Below are 12008 nucleotides of genomic sequence, written 5' to 3'. Positions count from 1 at the left end.
AGCAAGGAAAGAAGGGAGACTGGACATTGGGCAGGCAGCTGGCAGCATCTGCCACCATCTCTGGCTGGCATGCCAACACTGATCCTGACAACCTGCTCTGAGGTCATGAGAGTCAAGCACTGATGTTTATATTACCCTGATGAAAAAATAAGATGCAAATTTGTGAGGAGTCCACGAGTAGCTATGACTAAGATAAATTTGTCTCTCCTCTGGGTTTTAGTTGAAAGCAAAAGAATGTATGTAATTGTGTGCTCTAAAAGCCAGCCATATATAACATTGAATCTTAGAACACTGCACGGCTTGTGTTCAAAGTAAGAATTAATGTTAAATAATTTTATTACCAGCAGATGAAATTAATTCGTATAATTAAGGGCTAGGAAACACTCAGGATAAGCCAGTTTGATTAGGGCAATACTTAATCATCATTAAAGGGCACTTAAGAATTTGGGTTTGTAAAAGCATTGAGTTTATGCTTAAAATAGCTACAACTCCAGGGTTGTACTCAGCACTTAAAATGTAGAATTTTTTTTTTTTTTTTTTTTTTTGAGACGGAGTCTGGCTCTGTCGCCCGGGCTGGAGTGCAGTGGCCGGATCTCAGCTCACTGCAAGCTCCGCCTCCCGGGTTTACGCCATTCTCCTGTCTCAGCCTCCCGAGTAGCTGGGACCACAGGCGCCCGCCACCTCGCCCGGCTAGTTTTTTTGTATTTTTAGTAGAGACGGGGTTTCACCGTGTTAGCCAGGATGGTCTCGATCTCCTGACCTCGTGATCCGCCCGTCTCGGCCTCCCAAAGTGCTGGGATTACAGGCTTGAGCCACCGCGCCCGGCCCAAATGTAGAATTTTTTTTATGTTTCCTGACTTGGAGGTCTTCTCAGGCACACATATTTATAGCTGGTGCTCTAATCTCATGCTTCTCAGCTCTCCGTGTGCCTTAGAATTGCCAGGGGAGCTTTAAAAATATTGATGCAAGTCCTGGTGTAGATATTTTGATTCTGTTGGGTGGGGACCATCTTCTAAATGAGAAGCAATGAGGCAGTGCGTTCAGGTGGGGCAGTGGGGCTGCCCGGGAGAGGACAGCTTTGAGAACGATTGAAGACGGCATCATCCAGTGGAACTTTCTGCCGTGAAGAAAATGTTCTACTTGCACCGCCCAGCGTGGTCCACAAGTCACAGGTACTGCGGATCATTTGAAATGTGGCTAGTGTGATTGAGGAACTAAACGTTTGTTAGTTTAATTGGATAGCCACGTGTAGCTCGTGATCACCTTATTGGACAGCGCAAATTTAAGAAGTGGAATCAGCTGGCTCTGCTCACCTAGGCGTATGGAGGAGAGGGAGGCTGAGCATAACCTCAGAGTTTCTACAGGCAGTTATACTTCTGGTATAGGGAACAGAGTGGGGTGAGGAGGCTCGTGGTGATTACATGAGGGCCTCAGAAGTGACTAGCACGTGGCGTGGGGCCCGGCCTATTGCAGATGCTCAGTCCCCGTCGATTGTTTTAATGAACCATGGGCAGGATTCAGCTCCCGTGTGATGTTTGTTTAGTATAAAGACAGTCGAAAGTTATTTCTCAAAATAGTATTTTCTTCCTCTTAAATCTTTTTTCCTTTTCTTTTTTTAAAAATCAGGTATCAAATTGTAGTGGAAATAATCCAAGCGACTACAATCAGCAGTTTTCCCCAACTGAAGAGGCACAAAGGTAAGAGCCGGTTTGTTTTCTTCAGTTCTGCATCTGAAAGGGCAGCCTGATCCCCGGGCTTCTCCCTCCTGTCAGGTCTTTGGCAAATAGGAGCTTTTCTGGCTTACATTCAAATATTTCAGTTTATTAGAACAATACTATTACAGTATTAGAGAAGTAATTATAATTTCATCCTAACAAAAACCTTTGTTTGTATTTCTGTATTCCCATATAAACTTTAGTCAGCTGCAGTCATAATTTTTAGAAGGTTAGAATCATTTAGTATATAATGTTTCTGTTGTTTTTAAATTAAACATGATTACATAATTCTTTTTCACATGTTGAAATTTAATATTTCTATCTTGAAACATAATCTTGATGGACATTTAAATGACTCCAATAAGTTGAGGTTTCATAATTTACTTAATCTTTTCCTTTATTTTCCTTTTTTAAGCATTTTTTAAAGGAATTATAAAATCTTTTTCCTTTATTTAAGCGTTGGATTGCTAATAGCTTTTTCTGTCCACTCTTGTGTTGTAGTTTTGTTGGGGGGCGGGGAGGGTGGCATATATATATCTATCTCTATCTTTTTCTTCCTGTTTGTTTCTTTTCCAGTGAAGTAAGATTCTTTCCCAGGCAGGATACCGAAGAATGATTAAGGTGTGAGGATGGCTCTCAACTCCCTGGTAGTTTGCCCAATGCTAGAATATTCCCCCTTGCATGTACAAAGGTAGAGAATGTGTAAAATCTAGAGTGCAGAGCAGGTCTTGCTTTGCAGCTGAGAGGCAGCAAACACTGCTTTCACCTGGAAGGATAGACATTCCACAAAAACCTCCAGGCCTGCTCAAGTCTCTGCCAAGGAGAGGAGGCAGAGTGCTAAAAGAACAGGGAAGAGCTGGGCCAAAGACATTAAAGCATGCTTTCAGGTTTCTCATCAGCACACAGAAGCAGAGGAAGCTTGGGCTGGGGACTTGGACCTGGACTCACTCCCTGAGCCTGACAGAAGGTAGGAGCAAGTAGAAAGCAAATATAGGTATAGACGATGAAGAGGCACTGATTCCTCAGCTCAGCCTGTAAGGAAGCCTGTGCAAATATGTCCATTCAGCAGTGTTTACTGAGCACCTCCTGAGTGGTAATGATACAGCAGTAAACAAAACCAAACCTCTACATTCTGATTCCCCAAACTAGGCTGGGAGGAAGTTAGACAATCAACAGAAAATATGTGGTGATTTCAGATGGTCACATGTTCCTTGGAGAAAAACAAAGTTGGGATGCGGGGAGCCCTGGCAGGGAGCGCTGGTTCTGCTGCAGGGGAGGCTAATTCTGCATTCAGTGAGTGAGTTGGGGAAGACCTCACTCAGATGGTGGGCAGTGATCTGGAAGCCTTGGAGTATCTGGAGAAGGGCAGGTGCCAAATCCTGATGCAGAAACTTGAAGGGTTTATGGAAACTGATGGGGATGAAGAAAGGGAGAGAAGCCAACCACGAGCTCAGAGAGGCGGCAGGGAACCCAGTCACAAGGGCCTGATTGGTACTGCCGGCACTTGGGATTTTACGCTGAATGAGGACGCCTTTAAATGGGCTTTTGAGCTAAGGAGACTTGATCTGATGAATTCCTACAAGAGCGTGGCCTCTGTTCCTCTCCTTTTTATCACTGTTCTTGCAGAGAAGATGCTTCACTTCCAGACAAATGGGTAATTGTTTGAAAGAGAACACTGCAGAGGCATGCTTTCTTGCCACTGCAATCTTTTTTAGTGCCCCTCTTTGAGTTCAGTCAGCAAAATACCTTTCTTATTTTGTTATTCCATTAGTTTGCTAGGGCTGCCATTAAAAAGTGCAAGCTGGGTGGTTTAAACAACAGAAATTAATTTTCTCACACTTTTGGAGGCTGGAATCCCAAGACCAAGGTGTCAGCAAGGTAGTTCCTTCTGAGAGCGGTGAGGAAGGACCTGCTCCAGGCCTCTCCCTGTCTGCAGATGGCCATCTTCTCCCTGTGTCTTCACATTGTCCTTCTTTTGTACCTGTCTTTCCTTCATGTCTACATTTTCTGTTCTTACAAGGATGCCAGTCATATTGCTTTGGGCCCACCTAATGACTGCATTTTAACTTGATTGACTCGGCAGACTCTGTCTCCAAATAAGGGCACACCCTAAGGTACTTGACGTTAGTACTTCAGCATCTGAATTTATTTTGGGAGTGCGGGAAGGACACGATTCAGCCCATAACAGTTATGTTATAGACATTCTCAGTGATGCTTGATTCTTTCGTGTCTGTGTTTTCCGTTAAAGCTGTCCTTGCAACTCTTCTGGGTATCCTGGCTTCCTTCTGTGATTTAAGCACGGAGGAAAAGACAAACTAAGCACTCTTGGGGCCTTGGAGCCATTTTGCCTGGGACAGAAAACACTGAATACTGGTTTCATTGCTTCTCTGAGGTTACTGGTTAGCAGTGATTGTCACCTCCAGCCTCTGTGTCCGCATAGTATAATGCTGCAGTGACTTTAATCTTCCTGCTTTTTGCACAGTTAAACTACTTAAACTCTTCCTTGTTTTGTGCTTAATACAAAATTTTAGCATGAGAATGTGTGTGCATGTTCATATATAAGGACAAAGCAACTGGCAAGAATTTAGTCTTAATATGGTATATTCTGGTTGAATTTTAATTATAACTGAAGTGTTTGGTTTATTGTAAGTATTAGTTTCTCTCTGCCTCAAATGATCAAAAAGGTCAGAATCTAGTTTAGAGAGAATGTATTCAAGTGCAGAAGTTGAGGACTACAGAGAGGGACACAGTGCCAGGTTGCCTTGAGTGCTGCGTAGAACAAAAGAGAGGCTCACGTTTTTAAAGAGAAAACACAAATCAGGAAAGGGGGCAATTACAAATGTTGTCAGGAATTCTCATGGGTTTACAGAAATAACGTTGGTTAGTGCTTGGCTGTACGTAGTTAAACTGTAATGTGTATGACATTTTATGACTGCTTGGCGTTAGTCTAGAGCCTGAATAGAAGTGGCTTCAAGAAGTAATTATTTAGCTCATGGGGAAGTGTGACATGAACTCTGTTACATTCTAAATGCCTTTCTGGCCCTGGTCATTTAAAGGAGCTCACATTCCTTAGAAAAAACGTTTTTCTTTTGGGGAGAAGAGGGTTAATTGTGGCGAAATATACGTACCAAAATTGACCATTGTTAAGTGTACAGTTCTGTGACATTAATTACTTTCATACTGTTCTGTAGCCATCATTACCACCCATCTCCAGAACTTTTCATCTTCCCAAACTCAAACTTCATACCGGTTAAACAGTAACTCCACCTTCCCCACTCCCCTCAGCCCATGGCAACCACCATTCTACTTTCTGTCTCTCTGAATTTGACAAGTCTATGTACCTCATATAAGTAGAATCATACAATATTTAAAAGGTTCTTCTGTCTCAATTCCTAGAGCTGCCATGGCAAAGTACCACAAACTGTCTGGCACAAACAACAAAAATGTATTCCCTCACCGTTTTGGAGGCCAGAAGTCTAAAACCAAGGCTTTGGCAGGGCCATGCTGCTTCTGAGCGCGCTGAGGGAGTCTTCCGTGTCTGTGTGTTAGCTTTCCATGTTGCTGGCAATCCTTGGTGTTCCCCGGCCTGGAGATACATCACTCCAATCCCTGCCTCAGTCGTCACATGGTATTTTTCTCTGGTTTTGCGTCTCTGTTTTCTTAAAAGGGGCACTAGTCATCGGGGCCCACCCTGATTAAGCATGACTTTATCTTAACTTGATCACATCGGCAAAGACCCCATTTCTGAATAAGATCGCTTTAGTAGGTATGGGGGGGTTAGGACTTCAACGTATCTTTTTGGGAGCACAATTCAACCCACTGCATTATAACTGGCAAGTTCAAGTATAGCATTTAGTTCCCTTTTTTGTGTGTGAAAATGCTGGAAATATTTCTTTTTAGCAAACTTTCTGACCACATTAAGAATTTCTGCCTTTTCTCCTTTTGGGTTAATTCTGGTATCAGTATTTAGCTTTTTCTACATTAGTCTATTTTATGACTATAATAAGGTTCAAAGTTAGGAAAAAACGCTTTGGCAAAAAGTAGACTAGCTGGAACTGTATAGGTAATTCCAGCCACCACATGCCTTCGTGTCCAGAAAAAGACAGGTTCCATGGAGTCAGTGCTCTGGCAAATGGTGCGGGTCTAGTAAGAAAGAAGGGAAGCACAGTGACGAGGGGAAAAAAGTAAATTGGACTCCTTTAAAAATGAAAAAGTTGGCTGAGTGTAGTGACTTCTATAATCCCAGCACTTTGCGGGGACCAAGGAGGGAGGACTACTAGAGGACAGGAGTTTGTTTGTTTCAGACAGAGTTTCGCTCTTGTCACCCAGGCTGGAGTACAACGACGCAGTCTCGGCTCACTGCAATCTCCGCCTCCCAGGTTCAAGCAATTCTCCTGCCTCAGCCTCCCAAGTAGCTGGGATTACAGGCACCCACCACCATACCCGGCTAATTTTTTTGTATTTGTAGTGGAGGTGGAGTTTCACCATGTTGGCCAGGCTGGTCTTGAACTCCTGACCTCAGGTGATCCGCCTACCTCCACCTCCCAAAGTGCTGGGAATACAGGCGTGAGCCACCATGCCCGGACATGGACAGGAGTTTTGAGGCCAGCCTGGGCAACACCGAAAGACCTTGTCTCTACAAAAAAAATTTTAAAAAATTATCTAGGCATGGTGGTACACACTTGTAGGCCCACTTGCTTGGGAGGTTGAGCTGGGAGGATTGCTTGAGCCCAGGAGGTCAAGGCTACAATGAGCTGTGATCATCCCACTGTACTCCAGCCTGGGTGACACAGCCAAAACACTTTGCCCATCTCAAAAATAAGAAATAAATGAAAAACTTATGTTTGTCAAGGGACATGACCAAGAAAATGAAAAGACAGCTCACAGAATGGAGGAAAAATATTTGCAAATCATGTATCTGATAAAGAGGTTGTATCTATAATATATAAAGAACTCTTATAAAACTCAGTAATCAAAAGAGCGATAACCCAGTTGAAACTAACACAAGACATCACTTCGTACCTTCTAGGGTAGCTAAAATGAAAGAGATGAGAACTGTTGGTGAGGATATGGAGAAATTGGAAACCTTTCACATTGCTGTTGGAAATGGAAAATAGAAGACAATTTGGCAGTTCCTCAAAATTTTAAACATGGAATTACCGTGTGACCTAGCATTTCTGCTTCTAGGTGTGTACCCCAGAGAAATGAATTTGTATCTCCACAAAAAACTGGAATGTTTATAGTAGCATAATTTATAATAGACAAAAATTAGAAACAACCAAGTCACTATCAACAATGGATAAACAAAATGTGGTGTATCTGGACAATGGAGTATTATTCAACAAGAAAAAGGAATAAACTTTGAAAACCTTACGCCAAGTGAAAGAAACCAGAAGCAATAGGGCACATATCGCATGATTTCATTTATATGAAATGTCCAGAATAGGCAAATCTATAGACAGAAAGCAGGTCACTTTCCAGTGTATGTTGCTAAGATGTTTTGATGTAATATTTACATTATATTTTTATTTATTTTTTGAGACAGAGTCTCACTCTGTAGCCCAGGCTGGAGTGCAGTGGTACGATCTCGGCTCATTGCAAGCTCCACCTCCCGGGTTCACACTATTCTCCTGCTTCAGCCTCCCCAGTAGCTGGGACTACAGGTGCCCGCCACTACGCCTGGCTAATTTTTTTTTATTTTTAGTAGAGACGGGGTTTCGTTGTGTTAGCCAGGATGGTTTCGATCTTCTGACCTCGTGATCCACCCATCTTGGCCTCTCAAAGTGCTGGGATTACAGACGTGAGCCACCGCACCTGGCCCATATTCATAATTTTATAGTAATGAAAACATTTCAAAATAGTGCCATGAGGGATTACAGCACTAACAGAGTTAGAAAAACAATGTAAAACACAATTGTTTGTAAACAGAATGAAAAAATAGACAAATGATGAAGACTTTAAAAAATATCTTTGGAGTATTCCAACTAGGAGGCTGATGCACCAAGCAGGAATAAGGTATTGAAATCTAGGACCTGGATAATGCTCGTGAAAAGGAAGGGATTGATAAGGAAGATCAGGAAGGACAACAGCATGCTTAGCGACTCGCAGAAGATGGAACCAAGGATCCAAGACAATGATAGTGCCAGTGCGATCTGCTGACTTTACAGAAGAGGGAATAGCTGTCAGTTAGTCTAAGTCACTTTGATCAAAAGGAGTAAGCATCAAGCACGCATAAATGCAGCTCAAAACACTTTGCTCAGCGAGGTCATCCCTTCTAGTCAATGTGTCCCGTTCCTGCAGGTTGATGAGATCAAGTTTGGGGTATAAAAGAAAAAGCCTTAGCACAGGAATTTGGGGGCTTGGTTCAAGTTCACTTGTGCTGCTAGCTTCCTGATGGAATCTGCACAAGTCATTTTATTTCTCCAGGACTCAATTTTTTTCATCTTTAGATTGAGTGCTCTAGATAATCATAAAGGGTTCTCAGTGAAGATATTGAAAGAGTCAGGGGTTACTAACGTAGGGTTTGGTCTTGGACATCCTGGATTTGGGGCAAGAGGGGCATAGGAAAGTCCTCATTTGGCATTTCTAAGCTGGGATTCATGCTGTGGAGAGAGAACAACCCTGAAGAGAAATATCTGGAAGTTACCATTATAGAGACAGTAGTTAATAGTCTTCTGTTTCTGCTCTTTCCAAGTCAAGTATCGGTAAAGCTGATGCTGCTGCATTATTAGAGCAGGACAATGTATTAACAATCTGAAGTGACTTCCGCTAACTCATTATACCATCTGTTGTCTCCCCATTAAAATTCATATGTAGGTGCTTTCAATTTTAAATAATTAAGTTATAATTTAAGTGCAGATACTTTTTTTTAAGAAAAAATAAGAACAAATTTAGCATTCCTCCTTGTCCTTTTTCTTTTAACTCAGTATGTAGTAACTTACTGGATGTTACAGGAAGTCATTCTTGTATTTCTGTGATTTTTGGAGTTTTGATGTATGGCTGGCAAATAGAAGTCTAATTTATAGAATGCGTCTAGATTGCTGCATTAAAAATAGCTATGTCATTGTTTCTCAGATTGACCTTCCCTTTAATTTATTTCAGTAAGAATGTGTTTCCCCCCCCATAAAAGTCATTAAAGAAAGGTAAATTTTTAGCATTAAAAAATCTCCCCAAAATATAATTGTTGAGTTGTTTTTGGAGATCTTTGCATCTTGGAGGTAGTGTGATCTAGTGGAAATCAGACAAAGAACCAGAGAAAAGTAAGTCATAAGTAATTTTGTTTCCAATGTTCTTTCTCCTTATTGCTGCATTCTTTGTTATAAATGGGAAACTGAGGAAGTTTAAAAGAAGAATGAACAGATGGACGATCCTAGGAATGTTTAGTATTCAGCCTAGAGATGGGAACTTTATTTGTGAATGTAGTGTATATTAATACACACACAATATAAATATGGTTTTATTCCATATAAAGATGTTTCTGGTGAGTCTTTTTATTTGAGACAGGGTGTGGCTTTGTCACCCACACTGAAGTGCAGTGGTGCAGTCACAGCTCACTGCAGCCTTGACCTCCCGGATTCAAGCGATCGCTTCCCGAGTAGCTGGGATGACAGGTGCACACCACAGCATCCAGCTAGTTTTTGTATTTCTGTAGAGATGGGGTTTCACCACATTGCTCAGGCTGGTCTCAAACTCGTGGGCTCAATCGATCTGCCCACCTCAGCCTCTCAAAGTGCTGTAATTAATCTGAGCCACCACACCTGGCCTGGCAAGTGTTTTTGAATTGTAATTGATATTGTGATGTAAGAGATGATATGCAATTGTGAAAATACTTTGAGGATTTAAAGAAAAAATGCCATATAACAGATTGGGAGAAATTACCTGATTGTGTACCCTCTGAAACCTTAAGGGATTAACCACTGTCTCACTCCATTCCTGCTGCTATAACAAAATACCACAAACTGGGTATTTGTTTGTTGTAAAGAAGAGAAATTTATTTCTTACTTATCTGGAGTTTGGGAATCCAGGATCAAGGCTGTGGCATTCAGTGGCTGGTGAGGGCTGCTTTCCACTTCCAAAATGGCTCCTTCTTACTGCATCTCCTGGAGGGGACAAATGCTTGCTGTGTCCTCACATGATGGAGGGACATAACGGCCTAGCTAGTTCTCTCAGCGCTTTTATAAGGCACCAATTTCATTTCATCCTGGCCTCATCGTCTCCTATAGGCCCCACTGGATAATTCTGTGGGGTGTGAGTTTCAACATGAATTTTGGAGGGGACACAAACATTCAAACCACAGCACCAGCTAACTCTGTAATGCCTTTTTTCAGGATGACATAAGACAAACTGTAGAGGTCTTTACTTTGTATATTTAGGACAGTTCAAAATAAGGCTTTTGAGGCTTGAACACACTCCAGAAAATCCACCCAAAACGGCACGTTTTAGGTTCACGGTAGATTGGTTTGTCTTAGAGAGAGAAACATTACTCTCCTTAACAAGGTGGAAATTTTTATTTGATTTTTTTCTTGATGGCCTTTTTCTTTTGGAATTTCGGTCTTGTAAAGAAATTAAGTATGATTTAAAAAATCTTTGGTGCCTCAGCTAGTTTAGTTTTAATACAGTTAATTCTGGGGAAAATAAATGAAATCATAGAACTAAAAAAAAATTTTTTTTTGAGACCAGCAAAGTCAGGTCTTTGTCCTCTGGGCAACAGAATTACTTTAGGTGTAATTAGAGAGAAAGCTTTTTACAGAAAACTTAACAAGTACTAAACAGTTGGAAACAATTCATCTCTGCAGTTTTAGTTTGCTCCTAAAATTTTCTTTTCCCTGCCCGTATTTTTTCATTCAAACCTGGCCAACGTGTTTTGACGGAGGCCTAAAATTTACCCACTGATGACATCAGCTGCCTGTTGGTTATAGAATTTGGGGAGCTTAGTGAATCTAACTGGCTAACTTCAATGAACTTTTTTCAGTGTTCATCTTCTTTGACCTTTCTGCAGCATCTGATATTATTGACTACTCAGTCTTCTTGAAATTCCACTTGCCTGGGCTAACACTCCCTGTCTTACTCTAGTTCTTTGTTGGTTTGTTTTTCTGCTTATTTTCTTTACTCCATTCAGCTTTTAAATGTTGGAGTTCTTCAGGGCTTTCTCCTAACTCTTTCATACCTAATTATTTTATACCTGTGCTGCCTAATATAATTGCCATGGGCTACATGTTACTATTTAAATTTAAATTAATTAAAAGTAAGTACAAATTCAGTTCCCCAGTTACATCAACCACATTTCAAGTACTCAGTAACCACATGTGGCTACTGTATTGGATAGTGAGTTATGAATATTTTCATCATGCAGGGGTTATGTTGGGTAGCACTGCCCTGCTCTAATCCTTTCCCTTATCTGAATGCTGAAGACTCCACATTTCTGTCTGTAGAGATCCTGCACCTTTCTACTTCATCTCCGCCATCTCAACAGTTTGGTTTGGATGTCTCAAAAGTGGCCGCAAATGAAAATGTCCACGTAAAGCCTCACAGAGCTGGGCACCTTCTGCAATTTCTTGCCTCAGTGAATGGCATCATCATCTGTCTTAGTTCAGGCTGCTGCCACATAATGCCACTGACTGGGTGGCTTAAACAACGTTTATTTCTTACAGGCTAGAGGCTGGGAGGTCCAAGATCAAGGTCCTGGCAGATCTGGTGTCTGATAAGGGCCCTCTTGCTGGTTTGCAGATGGCCTCCTTGCTATATCCTCATATGGTAGGGTGGGGGGGGAAGAAGGAGAATTCTAGTCTCTTTCTCTTTGCATAAGGCCTCTAATACCATCACAGGGCTTCTACCTTCATCATCTCATCTAAATGTTTCAAAGTCCCTACCTCCTAATACTGTCTTATTGGAAGTTAACATTTCAGCAGATGAATTTTAGAGGAACACATTCAGTCCATAACACCATCTATTCACACAAGTCATAAACCTGAGTCCACCTTGTTGATTCCTTCTCCCTTGTATACTTTATCCAGTCCATTATTATGCAGATGGACCACCTACATATAGCTCAACTCTGTTCCCTTTCTGTGCACCACCATCCTCTACCACCAGTCACCCTCTTGAACTATTATAGTAACTTCTTTTTTTTTTTTTTTTTTGAGACGGGGTGTCACTCTGTCACCCAGGTTAGAGTGCAATGGTGCAATCTCGCCTCACATGGCCAAAGTGCTTAATGTTACATAATAAAAATGAAGGATTCAGAGATTTGTGTTCTCCTTTAGCTTAGTGATATTAACTTCTTTTTTTTTTTTT

At 41.5% G+C, this 12008-nt stretch overlaps 1 protein-coding gene across 1 annotated transcript in view; it reads left to right on the top strand.

Moving 5' to 3' along the window:
* The window catches only part of SNX25 (sorting nexin 25), a 150659-nt gene that overhangs the window by 74652 nt on the left and 63999 nt on the right, over window positions 1-12008 (top strand). The window contains exon 6 of the mRNA XM_011959534.1: window positions 1627-1697. Within this exon, the coding sequence (XP_011814924.1) occupies window positions 1627-1697 (71 nt within the window). The remainder of the gene's footprint in view (window positions 1-1626; window positions 1698-12008) is intronic.

Source organism: Colobus angolensis, unplaced genomic scaffold (genome assembly GCF_000951035.1).
Source record: "Colobus angolensis palliatus isolate OR3802 unplaced genomic scaffold, Cang.pa_1.0 Scaffold5, whole genome shotgun sequence".
NCBI lineage: Eukaryota > Metazoa > Chordata > Mammalia > Primates > Cercopithecidae > Colobus > Colobus angolensis.
Note: the sequence above shows the minus strand (reverse complement) of the source record. Positions and strands in the feature narration are given on the sequence as shown.